This window comes from Labeo rohita, chromosome 17, assembly GCF_022985175.1.
Source record: "Labeo rohita strain BAU-BD-2019 chromosome 17, IGBB_LRoh.1.0, whole genome shotgun sequence".
NCBI classification, from domain to species: Eukaryota; Metazoa; Chordata; class Actinopteri; order Cypriniformes; family Cyprinidae; genus Labeo; species Labeo rohita.
The window spans coordinates 21,246,032-21,267,243 of NC_066885.1; the positions used below are offsets into that span (position 1 = coordinate 21,246,032).

Sequence of the window (21,212 nt, forward strand, 5' to 3'; positions counted from 1 at the left end):
TCTGATTCTAATTCATTCAGTTCCCTCAAAATGCTGGTTGTCCACGTAAGACAAATGCACGAGAAGACAGGCCACTGCAGAGACTCTCAATGTGGAAATCGGTTCAGCACTGCAGCTGGAATTGCTTGCCAGTTCAGTGCTAAACAGGGATCCTATACAGGATCTGTTTCGGCATATTTAAGAGAAGCCGGACTGAATGTGTACTGTGCAGCGACCAAGCCTCTCATCAGCAGAAAGAAACAAAAGGCTAAGCTCACCTTTGCTGAGGAGCATGTTGTGTGGAGAGAGAAGAACTTGTCCAAAGTCCATTTTAGTGATGAGAGCAAGTGTGTTGGTCAAACTGAGGAAACCCTGAAGCCCAAATGCGTAAAGAAGTCAGTGAAAGGTGGAGGAGGATGTGTCATGGGTTGGAGGATGTTTTCTGCAGCAGAAGATGGGCCTTTTGTACACATACATGGTAAGGTGAATGCAAATGTTTGTCAGAATCTCCTTCAGCAATATGCGGTTCCTTCCCTGCAAACATCTCCTGATCAGCCTGCAGTTTTCATGCAAGACAATGTCCCCGTCACACTGCAAAACAGGTGAAGCAGTTCCTTGAAGCTAAGAACACTGAAATAATGAAATTGCCGGCCCAGAGTCCTGATTTAAACCCCACTGAAAATCTCTGGCGACAAAGTTATGGCTAAGAAACCCACTACCGTTACCAAACTATGGAAGAAAAGTGGACCAAAATTACACCAGCGTAGTCTGAGAAACTAGGGATGTCCTGCGGCTGTAGATGTGTTGAAGTCATTCAAAGCAAGAGCCTCCACTCTTTCTACTAATTTCTGACAGCTGTAAGCCTCCAAAATTTTAGTTGTAATCGTCTTTCATACTACAGTGTTTGCTCTTCTCTAATTTTGATCAATGAGTTTTCCACAATATAAAGGTTTTTGTTGAAATCCCTTGGATATTTGGTCAAACATGTTAGAACAGTGGTATACCTACAGCTAATATTCTTTCAAATTTTGAGTGATGAAGATTAAAGAAAAAGTTCACTTCCCGAACAAAAATGTACAGATAATTTTCTCATCCCCTTGTCATCCAAGATGTTCATGTCTGTCTTTCTTCAGTCCTGAAGAAATTATGTTTTTTGAGGAAAAAATTCAGAAATGTCCATATAGTGGACTTCTATGGTGCCCGCAAATTTGAAATTCCAAAATGTAGTTTAAATGCGGCTTCAAATGGCTCTAAACAATCCCAGCCAAGGAAGAAGCGTCTTATCTAGCGAAACGATCGGTTATTATATATATATATATATATATATATATTTTTTTTTTTTTTTAATTACAATTTATTTTTTTTAACCTCAAACGCTCATCTTGACTACCTCTGTATGTGCTGTGTGTATTACGATTCAAGACAGTTAAGGTATGTTGAAAAACTCCCATTTCATTTTCTCCTCCAACTTCAGAATCATACTACATTGCTGCAGAAGTACCAACCCAGTGTTTACAAAGTCAAAGTGCAAAGAAGATCAAACGCCCTTTACAAAAAAAGGTAAAACAGCAGTGTAAGACGATTTTGAAGTTGGAGGAGAAAATGAGTTGTTTTTCGACACACCCTAACTGTCTTGAATCGGAATGCACAAAGCGTTTGAGGTTAAAAAGTATATAAATTGTAATTATAACCGATCGTTTTGCTAGATAAGACCCTTCTTCCTCAGATGGGATCGCTTAGAGCCCTTTGAAACTGCATTTAAACTGCATTTTAGAAGTTCAAACTCTGGGATGAGCAACAAACAAGGGGGTGAGTAAATTATCTGTAATTTTTTGTTCTGGAAGTGAACTTCTCCTTTAACCGTATTTCGAAAAATCACGTATTTATAGATTGTTCTCTAATTTTGATCTCCACTGTATATAAGGCTACACGGTGCTTACTGAACATACAAATGAAAAAAAACCAAGAAATCTCAAACAGTAAAAAAGTACTGCCGAAAAGTGACTGCCATGTCGCTAATCTTATTACAGTTACTGCAGGGTGTCTTTGAAATAATTCGTAGTGTGAAATTCCATTTACTTTTAAATCATTACTGCCCTAAAAAACAGCACAGGGAAGTTTTATGATATAGACGCAATTCTGACCAATTCAAATAAATGTGACTCCCATCTGAGCCGTGGCGCAGTGGGTCACACATGCTTGTGACGTAAAAGAGCTGTTAGGACCTGGGTTTGAGTTCAGACTGCGTCATCTGTGCAGCCGGATCTCGGTCCACCTCTTTGTTCCCCTTCCCGTCTCTCTCTGCCGTCCTATAAATAAATTCTAAAATGCCCCCTAAATATCATGTAGTAATGGAACTGGAGACTTTAAAATGGTCTGTGTAATTTAGATGTCATGGAAGCATATTGTGTCAGTGTAGACCTGAGGAAAAAAACCTGGCCTGAACTTTAAAGTCTGGGATCTTGTTATGGGGAAAAAGTTTGTTTTAGAATGGCACCCGTGAGCTCCAGTGATCTCACCGGGGGGAACGAGGGAGGAAGCGGGGAAAGAGCAGAGAGGAAGCCCAGCAGCAGGTCTTGAGTGTTGGGTAGAAGGATGAGAGAAGCCCATCCCCCACCATTCACATTTCACACTGGCTGACGGTAGTTTTAGAGAAAACATCAGGTCTGTAAAGAGATTTCTGTGACTCTGAGGAGTAGTTAGAGCTGGCGGATTGACCTAACCCAGCCCAACCCTTCAGCACCTCTCCCAGCCCACACCAGGACCTTGTTAAGAAAGAAAAGAGGGGGAGAAAAGGAGTGAAAGAGAGGAATAGATTTTTTTGTCTGGTATATGAGATAAAGTTTTAGTGCTTGAGGTCTTAATGAGCTTCTTGTGTACTTTTAAAAGAACAAAGCTTTACTACAACAACAAAGCGAATGATTTCTTGTCTTAAAAAATTCACCTCTTTCTGTCTCTTCCTTTCCCCCCTTTCTTTTCTGAGATAAATGTCCTCTTTCCTTCAATTGTGCTAGGACTCTGACGTTCCCATCACTTCCAGTCTTGGGTCACTGATTATGTCACTCATTTAGACACATACACACATGAACATGGTTCACTGATACCAAGAGTTCAGAGTCTGAGAAAACGTCTTTTTTTCAAAATCAGAACAATGCATGGACCACTAATTTAAACCAGACATGTCAATGCACTCACATACACAAACCTACAGTAATGTTTCCAAACATTTTTTTTGTTGTTACCATGGATGCATAGAACTGGTTGACAGAAGGGAATTTCCTAAAAGAATAAGAACTCCACACCTGGAACTAATATTCAATACGGTGATCATATGGGACGACTGTACAGATTTTTTCTTTGTTTCTTTCCATTGTTTTTCTGTAACCCCTAATTATCTAATGTCAAGCTTGTGCTGTTGTAGCATTTTATTTTTTCCCTGAAGTCTATTTATAAAGCTCTTGCACGAAAAACATTTGTAATTTTTGGCCATTTTATACAATTATCCACCTTCTATTTATTATCCACAATTAAACAGCTTGACTTAAAGGGATAGTTCAGCCAAAAATGAGAATTCTGTCATGAATTACTTACCCTCATGTTGTTCCAAACCTGTAAGACCTTTGTTCATCTTCGGAACACAAATTAAGATATTTTTGATGAAATCCGAGAGATTTCTGACCCTCCATAGACAGCAACGCAATGTACACATTCTAGGCCCAGAAAGGTAGTATAGACATTTTTAAAATAGTCCATGTGACATCAGTGGTTCAACTATAACTTTCTGAAGCTACTTTTTGTGCACAAAGAAAACAAAAATGACAACATTATTCAACAATTCTTGTCCTCTGCATCACCCCAGCGCCATTTTGGAGAGTACCACGATGCATGTGCTGCACCTTGTTTACGTTCAGAGGAAAGCATATGCATGCATTGTGGTACTCTCCAAAATGACGCTAGGGTGACATTGTCGAATGAAGTTGTTATCTTAGTTTTTGCGCACAAGAAGTATTCTTGAAAACCTAATTTAATCTTAATTTTTCTTAAAAATATCTTAATTTGTTTTCCGAAGAAGAATGAAGGTCTTGCGGGTTTGAAACAACATGAGGGTATTTCATTTCAGAATTTTCATTTTTGGGTGCATTATCCCACTATCCCTCAAATATGTAAATGACCTCTATTAAAATGTCTTAATCTTTATTTTTTTTTATTTTTTTTTTAGTTTCATTTTTTCATTGTTTTGCTTTTGTTTTGTTGGTTTGTTCTTCATTTACAGTAATTTGCTTGTTTTGCTTTATTTATTTGTTGTTTTGTTTTTTGTTCTTTGTTTACTTTCCTTGTTTAGTTTTTTGTTGTTCTTCTTTGTTTACTTAGCTTGTTTTGTGATGACTGTTTTGTCTTTTTGTTTATTTTTTCTCTTTTATTTTCTAAACTTGTTTTTCATTGTTTACTTGTTTTTGCATTTTGTTTACTTTGCTTCTTTTGTTGTTGTTCTTGTATTTTTTTAATTTTCGGTTTTGGTTTATTTTGCTTGTTTTGCTTTTGCTTACTGCTTTTTTGTTTATTTGTTTTGGTCATACTTTATTTCTATGGTCCAATTCTTGCTATTAACAAACCCTTTTTTACCTCAGTAAAGTCCTAATTTGCTGCTTATTAGTAAGGTAGTTGTTAAGTTTAGATCTTGGGTAGGATTAGTGATGTAGAAAATGGCCATGCAGAATATGTGTTTTATAAGTACTAAGAAACAGCCAATGTATTCATAATAAACATGCTAATAAACAACTAGTTAAAAGTGAGAACTGGTCCCTAAACTAAAGTGTTACCTTTTTTTGTTTGTTTTTTGCTTTTGGTCTATAGGGTCTTTGAATGACACACATTTTCACCTTCTTTCTGACCCTTAAAATTTAACAATCTGTTTGATATTTTGACTTCAATAGTTAAAGGAATAGTTCTCCCACAAATTAAAACTCTGTCATTAATTACTCACCCTCATGTCGTTCCAACCCGTAAGACCTTCGTTCATCTTCAGAATATAAATTAAGATATTTTTGATGAAATCCGAGAGCTTTCTGACCCTGCATAGACAGCAATGCAACTGACACATTCAAGGCCCAGAAAAGTAGGACATCATTAAAATAGTCCATGTGACAGCAGTGGATCAACCATAATTTTATGAAGCTATAATAATGCTTTTTTACTCAAAGAAAACCAAAAGACCGTTGTTCAACCATTTCTTGTCTTCCGTGTCAGTCTTCAACATGCATTCACGAGAGTACCTGCGCACAAAAAGTATTCTTGTAGCTTTATAACATCACGATTCAACCACTAATGTCACGTGGACTATTTTAACGATGTCCTTTCTACCTTTCTGGGCCTTGAACGTGTCAGTTGTGCTGCTGTCTATGCAAGGTCAAAAAGCTCTTGGATTTCATCAAAAATATCATAATTTGTGTTCTGAAAACAAACAAAGGTCTTACGGGTTTGGAACGATATGAGGGTGAGTAATTAATGGCAGAATTAATCCTTTAAATGAAGTGTGCTATGATTGACATAACTTTTCCACATGCTATACAATGACACACGATGCCTTCAAATCCATTGTCATTCATGTGTTTTTTAGGAGTGTCAGAACCCCTGCTGTAACGCTACGACCTGCACTCTCAAGGGAGATGCTGTGTGCGCCCATGGACAGTGCTGCGAAGACTGCCAGGTACCTTTGTAAATCTCTCCTGTCCTTCTTTTCTCATCATTCATTCTTTCTCTGTTTGTATTATAAAGGCGTGGAAATCACATTCTCCTTGCTCCATTAATAAGTGCAACATGAACCGACATTTGCGTTCCAAACACAGACACTCAGTTTCCTCTCAGGCCTCCAGACACATAAATCAGAGCACTCAGCTCACTTACTTACTGAGGAAAGAAGCCAGACCAGGGCCCTCTGGTACAGACCCCAGAACAGGAATACATGTTAACACAGACTTTACAACAAGCTTTCAACATAGTGCTTCATTAAATAAAAATGGCAACTAAAAGTATTTAGTCTTGCCACTTTTTGGACTGTATTTAGTTTCTTTGGAAGAACTTTTCCATGAATTTTACTTTGTAGAAACAACTGACTATGGAGGCAACTTTGAGTTTGAGTGCTCGCTTTGGAGTTGAGTATATATTTCTCTTTGCTTTATGTTGAAAGAAACCCCCTTTAGGTGACACTGTGCACTTTAAGTTTGCTTTCTATTGTTGTCTGAAGCTTTTTTTTTTGTGTGTCTGTGCAGTTGAAACCAGCTGGGACTCCTTGTAGAGAGTCCAGTAACTCCTGTGACTTACCAGAGTTCTGTACCGGAACAAACCCCCACTGCCCTGCCAATGTGTACCTGCACGACGGACACGCGTGCCACAATATGGATGGTTACTGCTACAACGGCATCTGTCAGACTCATGAGCAGCAATGCATCACTCTGTGGGGACCAGGTTGGTACCTCTGAAGCTTCAATATGCGGATAGCTGCAGGGTTCCTTATTTGGTTGACTGAAAATTGATTCTGGGGTTCTGCAGATACACGTTTCATTAATCATACATTTTTGACACTGTAATTCCATATGTAACCATTGTCAGGTCAGAGCTTCCTGTTCAGTCCTGCATGCATTCAGCAATATGAAAGCTCACACTGATTGCTGTTATTTATTCCATATGTCTGTTCATACTACCTTCCAAAAGGATTCAGGCCACAGTCTGACACATGTTATCCTTTCATCTGTTTTTGGTTTATATACAACCTGAAACAAGATGGAAGGATTGTACAGTGTCATATTTCCATCTCTGACAGTGGGCATATGCTGTTTTATTTTATTCTTTCTCGTCCTCCAGGAGCAAAACCTGCCCCGGGAATCTGTTTTGAAAGAGTAAACTCTGCAGGTGATCCCTATGGAAATTGTGGAAAAGACTCCAAAGGTTCCTTTGCTAAATGTCAAGCAAGGTACAGTCAGGGCATGATATTACAGCACTTTGGCCTTTAACCTTTTACTTTTACTTGTTTTCCTTTGTGTTTGAGACAGTGTTGTTCTGTTTTGTTTGCTAAATTACTACTTTGCTCCTTTGTAAATTTTTATTCTGCTTAATTTTGTGCTGCTTTGGCAATATGAATGCTTTGTTTTTATAGTTTCAATTAGGGGTGGGTGATATACCGAGATTTTCAACATTGCTGTGCTACGTGGTCATGAAAATGTATAGTTTTTAAGCATTTTTAGGCATTGCGGTTTAAAAACAAGTGATTTTAAGCTGTTGAAACACAATCAGCAGCAAAAGAGAACTCATTTTGCTATATGCACACTGTATGATAGACAGTTTCTGAGCGCATGTGAAGACTGTTCATACAGTATTGAACAGAGTTATTTTTTACCAATTTATAGGCCTTGAACGTCAAAATGTCCATGTTGCCAGTAGGGATGGACGATATCTTATCATTTGTGATATTAGCCTTCCTGTGATAATAACAATAAAGTCAACAATAGCATGTGTGCGATACAGTTTTACATGTGTATGAGCCTATTTACAAACCTGTTGTCCAACAAACAAAAATTTTTTCTCTAAATTGGTCGAGTGTTTGAAATACCCTTTTGCGATCAGATGTGGCTTTATATCACAGAATGAGGCAGAAATCATACTATTTTATAGTATTATAAAAGTCGATTAGCATTGCATTATAAATATACTTCATCCTTAAAATACCCAAGATTGCTTGAAGAACACAGACAAACCATATATTGTACCAATCGTATGTTTATTGTCAAGTTTCCTCAGTTGAAATGTCTCTATCTGCGTTTTATTCAGCAACAGCGATAACTGGATTAGATTTCCTGGAGGTCGTCAGCACTACTACTTGTGCTGTAAAGCATATATGGAGTTTCTGTGCAAAGGCGCCCTCTGGCTTCCAATGAATTAAACAGCCATTACATTGTATGTTTGTACTCAGTTATACTCTATTTTGGGTAAAAACAGGAAAGATAATACTTTTCTTTAAAGACACAGGATTCCCTGAATTATTGTCATTGATATCGTTATCGCAATAACACCAGAAATTATCGTGATACAAGCCCATATCACCCATCCCTACTTGCAAGTATCCTCGTAAACACAGTAATTTTGGTCTTGCGTGAAAGCAAACAGCTGAGAAAGAAAACACACATGTAACAGTTTTTACATTGCTCTTAAAGTGACAGCAGTCTGATGTTCCTGTCATTCATGTTAATCAAACAACAAAAGAGAGAAAATCTCTCACTGCTCTTGACTAAATCACTTCTGAAACTTTAATAAGAAGAAATATGTATTTAATTTAAACACAGAAGAATATGCAGTTTTTTTAATGCATTTGATTACTTCATACAGTGTGTTTCTTAAATGTGACCCTGGACTACAAAACCAGTCGTAAGCAGCACGGGTATATTTGTAGCAATAGCCAACAATACACTGTATGGGTCAAAATTATTGATTTTTGTTTTATGGTCATTAGGATATTAGGTTAAAATCATGTTCCATGAAGAGCTTTTGTAAATTTCATACTGTAAATAGATCAAAACATAATTTTTTATTAGTAATATGCATTGCTAAGAACTTCATTTAAACAACTTTAAATGCGTTTTTCTCAGTATTTAGATTTTATTGCACCCTCAGATTCCAGATTTTGAAAGTTATATCTCAGCCAGATAGTGTCCTAATCTAACAAACCATACTTCAATGGCTTCAGTGGCTTATTATTTTTTCAGCTTTCAGATGATGTATAAATCTCAGTTTCAAAAAACTGACACTTATGACTGGTTTTGTGGTCCAGGGTCACATTTATTTGTTCTACTTTAGTTTTTTGTCCTATTGCTTGTAAGTAGTTTCTTATTTTTATTTAATCGCTGACTGTTTACTTTTCTTCAGTGAGCTTTTTTTAGGCTAGTATTATTTTTTTTGTGATATTGACATTGGTGACCAAACTTGTACAATTTCTGTGGTATCAAAAATGTTGATATCATAAAGACCTTATTTAAAGCAGAAATAACTATATTGTGATATATATTGTTACCATAAAATAATATGACTCTTATTCTTGATACTAGATTTTGGTCATATCGCCCACCCCTAGTGCCAGTACAGCATGCATAATTAAAAATTAGAACCAATGACTGACACAAAAATAACAATTTTCATGACACACATTCTCAAAACAAAAAGAAATTAGTGTGAAATGAAAAATACTATTGCTTAAGGTTGTCCCAATTCATTAGTGTCATTAGCTGTCTAATTATGATGGGATGGCCCATCAAACATGTTGTAATGAATGTAATTTTATTAATTTCTTTGTAGCCATGTCATTATTATTCAGCGACAGTGGCAGCCCCATGGTTTTGCATGTAATCTCTTGTCACTATTAATTACACTCTCTGCTCCTAACACATGAGTGAGAGGGTGTGAAAGGCGAGATTACCTCAAGACAACACAATCTCCTCTCTGTTTTTCACTCGTTTTATCACCTTATCCCATTTATTCAGTGTAAAAACATTTAGCACTGTTGTTGCATGCTCACTCATTGTCTGTGTGATTTAAACAGGGATGCTAGGTGTGGGAAAATTCAGTGCCAAGGAGGTGCTAACAGGCCGGTGATCGGAACCAATGCGGTTTCCATAGAGACAAACATACCTCTGCAGGAGGGTGGACGCATTCTGTGCCGTGGAACACACGTGTACCTGGGTGACGATATGCCTGATCCAGGACTGGTATTGGCAGGCACTAAGTGTGCTGAGGGAATGGTATGAGAATAAATAATCACATGGTGTAAATACTAGAGATAAACTGTGTAATCAATAATTTATTCTAGTGGTTTATCTGCCAGGTTAAGATGATATTTTGTTCAGTTTCAATATCCACTATTATATTATTTGAGGGAAAAAGACTGAATATATTTTAAAATGACTAATTTGATTAATTAAATAGCAGGGTTTATGCAAGGTGCTTAAAGTGCTTGAAGTACTTGAATTTGACTTTTTGAAATTTGAGGCCTGAAAAAACATGAAAATAGCAAAATTCCCGAATACGTACTTGAAAAGTGCTTTTTTTTGAAAGACAATATTTCTACGAAATAAGTGTTTAATTTTTGAATAAATTAGAATGTCATGGAAAAGTTCACTTATTTCAGTAGTTCAACTCAAATTGTGAAACTCATGTATTAAATAAATTTAGTGCACACAGACTGAAGTAGTTTAAGTGTTTGGTTCTTTTAATTGTGATGATTTTGGCTCACATTTAACAAAAAACCACCAATTATCCAACCATCTCAACAAATTAGAATATGGTGACATGCCAATCAGCTAATCAACTGAAAACACCTGCAAAAGTTTCCTGAGCCTTTAAACTAGTCTCTCAATTTGGTTCACTAGGCTACACAATCATGGGAAAGACTGTTGATCTGACAGTTGTCCAGAAGACAATTATTGACACCCTTCACAAGGAGGGTAAGCCACAAACATTCATAGCCAAAGAAGCCGGCTGTTCACAGAGTGCTGTATCCAAGCATGTTAACAGAAAGTTGAGTGGAAGGAAAAAGTGTGGAAGAAAAAGATGCACAACCAACCGAGAGAACCGCAGCCTTGAGAGGCTTGTCAAGCAAAATCGATTCAAGAATTTGAGTGAACTTGACAAGGAATGGACTGAGGCTGGGGTCAAGGCATCAGGAGCCACCACACACAGACGTGTCAAGGATTTTGGCTACAGTTGTCGTATTCCTCTTGTTAAGCCACTCCTGAACCACAGGCAACGTCAGAGGCGTCTTACCTGGGCTAAGTAGAAGAAGGAATGGTCTGTTGCCCAGTGGTCCAAAGTCCTATTTTCAGATGAGAGCAAGTTTTGTATTTCATTTCAACCAAGGTCCTAGAGTCTGGAGGAAGGGTGGAGAAGCTCATAGCCCAAGTTGCTTGAAGTCCAGTGTTAAGTTTCCACAGTCTGTGATGATTTGGGGTGCAATGTCATCTGCTGGTGTTGGTCCACTGTGTTTTTTGAAAACCAAAGTCACTGCACCCGTTTAGCAAGAAATTTTAGAGCACTTCATGCTTCCTTCTGCTGATCAGGTTTTTAAAGATGCTGATTTCATTTTCCAGCAGGATTTGGCACCTGCCCACACTGCCAAAAGCACCAAAAGTTGGTTAAATGACCATGGTGTTGATGTGCTTGACTGGCCAGCAAACTCACCAGACCTGAAGCCCATAGAGAATCTATGGGGTATTGTCAAGAGGAAAATGAGAAACGAGAGACCAAAAAATGCAGATGAGCTGAAGGCCACTGTCAAAGAAACTTGGGCTTCTATACCACCTCAGCAGTGCCATAGACTGATCACCTCCATGCCACGCCGAATTGAGGCAGTAATCAAAGCAAAAGGAGCCCCTACCAAGTATTGAGTACATATACAGTAAATGAACATACTTTCCAGAAGGCCAACAGTTCATTAAAAATGCTTTTTTTATTGGTCTTATGAAGTATTCTAATTTGTTGAGATAGTGAATTGGTGGGTTTTTGTTAAATGTGAGCCAAAATCATTACAACTAAAAGAACCAAAGACTTAAACTACTTCAGTCTGTGTGTATAGAATTTATTTAATACAATTAAGTTTTACAGTTTGAGTTGAATTACTGAAATAAATGAACTTTTCCACGACATTCTAATTTGTTGAGATGCACCTGTATTTAACGCAAAAGTGATGCAATAAAAAAAGTCATACTATTTCAGTTAATGTCATAAAACTATTGAGCTAAACCAGTAGTAGTACTGACAGTGTCGTGTAAACATGGCTGAAGACGCAAAAAGAGGAACAGATCAATTGAGTGAGTAATTTACGCTGGAACTGCTCCGATTGATTAAACCTGTAATGACTTTTCATTTCAAACGATTCACTAGCAAAAACCAGCTCAAATTAAAAGAGCCATTTGAATTTCAACATTACTTGTAAACCATTTAAAAACCATTGCGTCCCAACATGATTCACTGTTTCGAAGCGCTGCAGTCAGATCGTGCGTCGCGAATCGTTTGATTCAGAGCGGGACTTCGGAGTGGGTTTGCAAATCATTTGATTTAGATCGGAATTTTGCGTATTGCAAATCAGTTGATTTAGATCAGAACCTCAAGTCGCGTATCGCAAATCATTTGATTTAGATCGGATCTTCATGTATCACGAATCATCTGATTTACACTGAGACTTCGGAGCACATATGTGAATCATTTGATTTATATCGTAACTTCAGAGCGGGTTCTTGAATCATTCCGCAAATTGAATGATTCGCAATCCGTGCTCCGAGTCCTGGTGTAAAAAGATGGTTCAAAAATCAAAATTTAGAGCAGGGCTTCAAAGCGTGGATGAATCATTTAGATGACTTTCGGAGCGGGTTCACAAATCTTTTGCTTTATATCAAAACCTAGAAGTGCATATCACAAATCATTTGATTTAGGATGTAACTTCAAAGCGGGTTACGCAAATTAAACGATTTGCGATCTATGCTCCGAGTCCTGATGTGGAAAGATGGTTTGCGAATCATTAATCAGATCGGGACTTCAGAGTGTGAATCGTGAATTATTTGATTTATTATGTTAATTATTTTATTCTAAAGAAATTTATCAGTTGTTTAGATGTAGTAAATTAATTGTGATTATTTTGATAGCCCTAGTTTTTAACAGTGAGAAATAAAATCCATTATCTGCATATTTAAATTTTTTTTAAATTTAGTTTAGTTGTAAGTAAATATGTAATTTTCATTTGCACTTTATTTTACAATATGCGCATTTACATGTATTTACAGTGTACTTACCTAAAAAAGTAATAATAATAAAACATAACTACATGGCTTAAGGTTAGGGTTAGTACAGGGTTAGTACATAATTAATACCCATATTATTTTTCCATGCACATTTTGAAGTATCGCATCAAAAATGAGTGATAGATATGCATGGACTTGTGCAAAAAAAAAAAAATAATGCAAATAAAAGGAGCTGGAAACGCATTTGCTGACTAAATTGCTCCCTGCGCATCAAAACAAGTCATGTGATTTTGTGCTATGGGACGGCATAACCTGACTAACCAGTGGACTGAACTCATCGCACAGCATCTTGTTATGGTCTTCTTAAATCCCCTATTCTTAAATGCCCAAAGTCTGTCGTCAAAGTATTTCTGTATAATTGCCTCCCAGTACTATCTTACATGACTTCCCAATCAGCAGATATCCACCTCTGAAAGCAATAACCACATTTATTGTGTTTCAAGTAATTTATTATCATATATGAAAATTGTTCTATTTAGTGACTTTTGTAAGTGATATTTAGTCCCAGTTTATCAGGAACTGACGATTTTGTTCTCTTTGACTCATTAGATGGAAATGATGCTTATTCGCAAATAAGCCATTGTAATTACTATAATAAGTACATAGAATATACATGCGGAATTGGAATGTAAAAATAAGTAATACCTCATTTTCTGTTAAAAAACAGAACTAGTGGCATTATATTGGCCACCCTGGCACTACACGTTTCCTAGCAGTTGATACCTATTAAATGTCTTGTTTTTTCTTAACCTACAGTTCGCTCTGTCTTTCTCTCTCATCATAACAGATCTGTTTGAACAGGCAGTGTCAAAATGTCAGTGTCTTCGGAGTTCACAAGTGCTCTGGGAAGTGTAATGGAAGAGGGGTAAGGTTGCTTTTTCTCTGTCAGCTAAAGTTTCTTCAAATCTGCAGGAAAGAGGTTTTTTAATCTCTTTAATTTCTCTGACATTAGTTATCAAGCATTAGGTTCAGATTTGAGTTGGGAACACTGATAGTAAGTCAGCACAAATTATTGCCTTCTACTAAAAGTCTCGCCTTTTACAGAAACGTCCATTTCATTACATTATAGCTGTCTGCCAAGGGGACAGCATGTGCCCATCATAGCACTTAGCTAACTAGGTCCACATACTATAACTTCACTTGAACTAGATTACTGCTGCGAATGAAATAGCAGTTAAAAGCACAGATAAGACACAGATTCTGTATTAAATCAGATCACAGCGTAACCTCGTGTCAGTCATGGTCTTTCATGGAAGCTTGTTACATTTAAAGGAACAGTTCACCCAAAATTCCTAGCATGCTGGGTGACTCGAGACTTGTCTCAGCTGTTGAAGTACTTCACAATCAATCTCTGTCATTCCGATAAGGTTATAGGAGTCATATTTAATTCATTTGTTTACCACTAAAAGTGTCATTGAAGTGTCATACGTGCATTTTTTTTTTTTTTTGCTGGAGGACTGATAAAATGCAATCGCTAGATGTTGTGGCCAGGATCACCCCCACTTTGTCTTTTGCATTTGCTCCCACTGTCAGCTCTGGAGGGCACGTGTGCGAGCGTGTAATGTTTTATTTATTTTCTCTTGTTATACGCTTCCTAAATTGGAATTCTTACTTTTGTCTGTAGGCTGTGCAATTGCATCCGTGTAGATTTCTTTTTCTTCAAGGTCTATTTCCTTACATGGAGCTGTGCTGCAAGACGAATTGATCATTGTTAATAAAGATGTTAGCAGCTATGTCACCATCCTGGGATCCTGGGTTCCCCCGACAACTAGTAATTTTATAAGACGGATCGACTCCCTAAAGAATCAGACCTAGAAAAATAGAAGACCAATAATCAACGAGACCAATACTAGACCACTAAGGCTATTGGTCTCTAGTCTTTTGAGGTCTTAAGATCAAGTCCACAAACACACTAATACTTAAAGTTTAAGATTTGTCTGCTGCTTTTTAAATCATGACAGCATCCAAGAAAGTTTGATGAGAGAGTTAAGAGTTTGAGAGTCTCTTTGGGTTTTAATGGCAGGAAAGACATGGCTGCATGTTTCATTTCAGAAGGCAGACATATAATATTCAGAATGTGATTTTAACACCAAGTGACATCAATCAACTTATGCAGCGACCCCTGACACATACCCTGATGGAAAAATGTGATGCATTTTTGTGCAAATGGAAAAATGTTGCCCTTGAATGCAACATTGAACCGAGCATCCATGAACTGAATGCTCATGAGGAGATTTCATACCATTATCCCCTAGAATTCCTTAAGCATTAAACTGCAGGATGTTGTTGATATTGTCCAGCGAGAAATTTGACCTGGTCTTTTAAGCTGCGTTTGGTGTTGACACCTGTTGCTTTATGTTTACAGGAATGCAACAACAAGAAGAACTGCCACTGTGAAGCTCACTGGGCACCTCCTTTCTGTGACAGGGCGGGGTTTGGCGGCAGCATCGACAGTGGACCAATGAGACAAGCCGGTACAGTGATGGATAACTGCACTTTTGACTTACCTGCTAGAACAATATGCACTATGCTAATACAGCATGACTTGGTTAACATGCTTTAATCCAGACTTACTGCAGTGCTTATATACTCATTTCCAATCTAAGGTCAGACACATGCTCTTCTAAGCAAGTATGCAAACACAGTTTTTACCTGATCTATCTATCTATCTATCATCTATCTATCTATCTATCTATCTATCTATCTATCTATCTATCTCTCTCTCTCTGACTTCTTAGGGTTTATTCGGAAAACAAAGAAATGAAACAAAATGGCAGTTTTGTTAAACCTTCATTTATTTATTTATTTATTCATAATTTTTTTTATTTATTAAGAAATTAAACAAAACATCAGTTTTGTTAAACTATTATTTATTTATTTACGCCGACATTTTCTGTTTTCATCGCTACACAAAGAAATTAAACATAATGGCAGTTTTGTTAAATCATTATTTATTTATTTATTTATTCCGACATTTTCTGTTTTCATCTCTACACAAAGAAATTAAACAAAATGATGGTTTTGTTAAACCATTATTTATTTATTTATTTACTCTTTTTTATTTATTTATTTACTGATTTACTTTTTTTCATTTTATTTTAAAATACTTTTACTTTTAAAAAGATCAAATAATAAATACAACTCTTAAAACAACTGCTCAAATGACAAATCAAATGCTCAAATTATTCTAATTAATCTCTACACAAAGAAAATTTTATTTACTTTTCGACACACAGAAACGAAACAAAACTGCACTTTTTGTTTTTGTGAGCCATTATTTATTTATTTATGTATTTATTATTTACTTACACAGATTTTTTGTGTTTTCATCTCTACACAAAGAAATAAAACAAAATGGCAGTTTAGTTAAACCATTATTTATTAATTTATTACAGAAGCAGCTCTACACAAAGTAATTAGGCAAAATGACCAACCTTAGTTACAAATAAGTTACAAATTTACAGTTTATCAGATGCTTTTATCCAACGCAAATTGCAAAAGAGGAACAAAGCAACACGTACACACAATGGCAGGTTTATTACATCTATTATTATTATTGTAACCTTTGTTTTTATTTATGTATTTATTTATCAAACAAACAAACATTAAAGAAAAAAAATTAAAAATTACAATTGAAGAAGTTGTCACAAATGCCTGCTATCCACCTTATTTTTGCCGTAAGAGTGGGCACGGCCATTTGTAAATTTTATGAGTCTGGCTTCCAGTCTCATCCACATCCAGGTAGTTTCATCTGTACAAAACAGCTTGTTTTGCTGCTTGATATTGCAAACTGGTGTGTCTTACCATATTATTTTAATGTATTATCTTAATTATGAACACACCGGTTTGTAGTGCAAACAGTTTTACCACTTACTGCATTAACTGTACCATGTACTGTTGTTATTCTTGGATAACGTCTATTGAGAATAGATACTTAGATTTCATTATGAATTACTAGTTAACATAATGCATATTACATTTTGCATGCCCAGAATCGTTTCTGTTTGCGACCACATGCGAAGTGTGGTCTGACCTTTTTGGCCTAATGCGTTCGGATTTTCCAACTGTACTGCTTGAGGAAGTGCACTAGCTCTAACCACTTTCATCCCCTCTGTGACAGCCGCACCGCAGATAGAACAGTGCAGCTTGAAAGTACAATGTACTTACGAAACCCATTAAACGATTTTCCAGTGGAAAAGCATAACAGCATTGACAGGACACGTCATTGATTTACTGGTGGAAACCCGAAGCGCTGCGCTTAGATGTCACTCAGCAGACGCTCGAGAACTTTGGGACAGCTTGTAAAAGCAATGCAGGTGGAGACACAGAGGGATGTTGATCGATTCTTTTCTCTCTAACCTGACTCTGACTTCTTGTGTTTTCCCTCTCTGTGCCATTCTGTGCCGTGCTGTACAACAGATGTGCGAGTGTGTGTATTAATGTGCGTGCTGTCCTATGTGACAACAGCTGACAGCAGCGCTGTGGCCGTGGGCGCGCTGGTCACCCTCCTTTGCTTGCTGTCGGCCGGACTGATTGTGTGCCTGAAGAGGAAAGCGCTGGTTCAGATGCTCTGCATCAATAAGAAGAGCGCCATTCAAAAACTCAGGTACTGTTTCCCCTAGCGATGTTTTCCAAAGTGTGTTTGATCCTGGATTCCTGCTGGTTTCCATCCAGGGACACCAAGAGTCCCAAGAGCTTTATTGAATCTTAAGGGAATTAAGTTTCAAGTTCAGCATAAGTTCAAATCGACAGAAATTTGGGGCATAGTGTAGTTTGGCAGAGAAAATAATTTTTACTCATGGTCAGAGTAACACACTTACAATGGAAGTAAACTGGGCCAGCATTCCAGAGGGTTTAAAAGCCTAAATGTGAAGCTTGTATTTTTGTTAAAGCGCTTGAATTATTCAGTAAAACCCTGTTTATAATTTAAGCTTTAAAGCTGTCTAAATCACCCTTTTTGAGGTGAGAATAGTTTTCTTAGTGGGTGAACTTCTGCATTACTTACGCAATTCCTTTGGGTCGAATCTGCTTCCTATAAAAAGCACTATACTTTACAAACCCCTTTCTAGTATTATTGAGTGTTTTGTGTGAATTACAGAGGTTAGTGGCTTTACATCTTGACACTGAGGTTTAAACAGGTAGGGTTAGGTCAGTAATTGATTGGGGTTGTGAAGATTTGTTAACGAACATCTCCTATACTCACCAAATTTGGTTAAAAGTACAGTAGGAAAAAAATTCTTAAATATAATTACAATTTTAAAATAACTGTTGTCTTTGTCAATTTATCTTCAAATGTAATTTATTCCTGTGATGCAAAGCTGAATTTTCAGCATCATTACTCCAGTCTTCAGTGTCACATGATCCTTCAGAAATCATTCTGATATGCTGATTTGGCGCTCAAGAAACATTTATTATTATCACCAATGTTAAAAGAACAACATTTATTTGAAATAGAAATCTTTTGTAAAAAAAAAATTACTTACAATATACATGCCTTAACTATTCACGTGATTCTTTGCTTTTTAAAAATAAAAATAATTGTGGTAGATGCCAAAGATGCTGCAATAGAGCTTAATAAAAAAGGGACATCCCTACTGTAGTAATCATACGCTCTATATTAATACCTAAAACCTTTTGAAAACTCTCTTAATTTTACAGATCAGTTGGCCGAAAGCGAGCTCCCAGCCCTCCACAGACACAGTCAGTGTTCAGGGTCTCGCCTCAACACAAGCCCGCCTCTTTACCTTTACACTCCCGCTGTGACAAGGTAAGTGTGATACTCAACTCATCATCATTGCAGAGCACACAACATAATAATGTCCAAAACTTAATAATATTTTTAATCATCTTGGTTCAAACGCTCACTGATGCTTCAGAAGGAAACACAATGCATCAATAACCAGGGGGTGAAAACTTTTGGAATTTTTAGGGTAAATTTAACTTATTTTGTCTTCTGGGAAACATGTAAGTATCTTCTTTAGCGTCTTAAGGGCAGTACTAAAGAAAAATATGATATTTAGGCAAAATAAAACATTCTGTTCGGAAGTTTTCACCCCCTGGCTCTTAATGCATCGTTTTTCCTTCTAGAGCATCAGTGGGCGTTTGAATCTTCTGTAATAGTTGCATGTGAGTCCCTCAGTTGTCCTCAGTGTGAAAAGATGGATTTCAAAATCATAGTCATTGTTGGGAAGGGTTCGAATACACAGAAATGCTGAAAAACCAAATTTGTGGGACCTGAAGGATTTTTCTGAAGAACAGCGGACAGATTAACTGTTCAGGACAAAGAATCAAGGAATCAAGAATCATGAACAACTATCACTAAAAAAAAAAAAAAAAAAAAAAAAAAAAAAACAGCTGTGGATCATTCAGGTAACAACACAGATTAAGAATCAAGTGTATGTAAATGTATGAGTCATTTTTATAAAGAATAAAGAATTTTGTGGTCTATATGTAAACTCTATAAAATATTTTATTTGAAATTTTGTATGATCCCTCTTAATTTGGTCAAATAATTTACATTTTGCAGATTCTGCAAAGTGTATGTAAACTTTTGACTTCAACTGTATTTTCAGTAGCACAATTTTCTTACGCTGCATTTGTGAAAATATTGTTTGAAATAATGATACTAAATAGAATCAAAGCAGACAGTTTTTGACCAAATACCAGATTTTATTATGTATCGTATCATTTTGTGAAAAATGATAATCTAAATTAATATTTGCACCCTTATTAACAAGTTCTAACAAGATCTTTTATTAAACCTCAAATTCCATAATTCATTACCTCAGTGTCTGTCCTGCTCAGCGAGGAGCAGATGAGGTCAGCTCACCCGCAGAATTACTATGCCTGTCCAAGCCAATTCATCCCTTGCTTTCTGTGTACACGGCATGAGACTTAGGTGCATAATTGATTTATTCTTCAGTATCAACCCTCAAAGAATATTAATAAAGTCCAGATCTTCATCTAAAACCTCAAATGTTCGTAATTCAGTGTAATGTACTTGACTAGCATAACAGTATGATTGAAATTGTTTGTTGGAGCTGAAAAGGGAAGGGACATCAGGCCTCAGTGTGATTGGAGAGTGGTGACTGAAGTGTGTTGGAATGATAAAACATTGATTGATTGCTTTATCTGGGTGTTTTTAGTCTATGTGCCATGCGACAGCAGCATGTATAAATACCTTTGTGAAAGAAAATCTGGAATGGTATTGAATTGTGAAGAAAGAGGTTTAGATTGATTCCTCGAAAGGTCTTAAAGGTTAGCGGTAGCAAGCAGTAGAGCTTGTATTGAATTCTTGTATTTCTTCTGTTTTCCACAGACGTCTCATCCCAGTTCGGAGCCTCTCCTTCCCCCACACAACTTTCACAGTTTGCGTCGGCTGCCTGAATGTCCCACCCGCTGCCAGCCCGTCCACATCAGCCACCCCATGCCCATCACAGGTCTCCAGCCTCTGCCCTCGGTCCCGCTTCATAGGACTCTAATGTCACACACTCACTCGCCAGGCAGAACGGCAGGCTTCCACACACTCCCACGCCAGCTGCCCTACGCTAACATCCAGGTAAGTGCTGTCAGCCTCCGAATGTCACCATGTACCAGACATCCCAACCTGTAAAAACTCATTTCAGGGAGATTGTGTTACTACTCCCATTGAGTTAGGCCTCAACACATAGTAGTACATGAATAAAGTAGCTCCTAAATTTAAATTACACTGGCACCAAAAAACACAGCTGTTCTCCTTTATCATTTTCATTCGCTTCATTTCCCACTTGCTCGTGAGCCACATACACAAGTTGATTCAGTCAGTATTTGTGCAGAGTTTGATGAAATCTGAACAAAAGTGGTCAAAGGAGACATATTCAAAACTCATTTTTACCAGGTGGAGATGGTAAACGCATCTCAGCTGACAAGTTGTGATTGAATCATCGAAAAAACGCTTTGATACCCTGGAAATGGGGCTTGTCTTTCTTTCATTTGATTTCTGGGATGTTGTATATAATTTGCAGGTGTCAAGGGACCCATATTCAATATGTGGGAGAAACCTACACCTTCCGGGAGGGTGAGATGTTTGATGTACTGACCAAGTGCAACATGATGAGTGTGAGCACAAATATAGTTTTGATAAATATTATGGCGATACAAAAATTCTATACAATTTTAACAAATGCACTAAAAAGAAAATAATTTAAGATAATATAATATAAAATATAATATAATTTTGAGTGCTGAATAAAGTTTATTTAAATTATGAATATATAATATAATATAATAAATATAATGTAATATAATCATTTTCAGTGCTGAATAAAGTATATTTAAATTATGAACATAAAATAATATCTAATCATTTTCAGTGCTGAATAAAGTTTATTTAATTTATAAATATATTTAAAAATATAC

General features: G+C 36.7%; 1 protein-coding gene across 2 annotated transcripts in view; it reads left to right on the forward strand.

The window, feature by feature from the left end:
* Window positions 1-21,212, forward strand: part of adam12b (ADAM metallopeptidase domain 12b) — a 120,578-nt gene that overhangs the window by 89,054 nt on the left and 10,312 nt on the right. The window contains exons 13-21 of one of the 2 annotated variants that reach the window (XM_051133660.1): window positions 5,597-5,686; window positions 6,249-6,444; window positions 6,841-6,949; window positions 9,566-9,764; window positions 13,603-13,680; window positions 15,181-15,289; window positions 17,235-17,421; window positions 18,474-18,582; window positions 20,134-20,373. In XM_051133660.1, the coding sequence (XP_050989617.1) occupies window positions 5,597-5,686; window positions 6,249-6,444; window positions 6,841-6,949; window positions 9,566-9,764; window positions 13,603-13,680; window positions 15,181-15,289; window positions 17,235-17,421; window positions 18,474-18,582; window positions 20,134-20,373 (1,317 nt within the window). The remainder of the gene's footprint in view (window positions 1-5,596; window positions 5,687-6,248; window positions 6,445-6,840; window positions 6,950-9,565; window positions 9,765-13,602; window positions 13,681-15,180; window positions 15,290-17,234; window positions 17,422-18,473; window positions 18,583-20,133; window positions 20,374-21,212) is intronic. The other variant, XM_051133661.1, reaches the window with a different exon arrangement.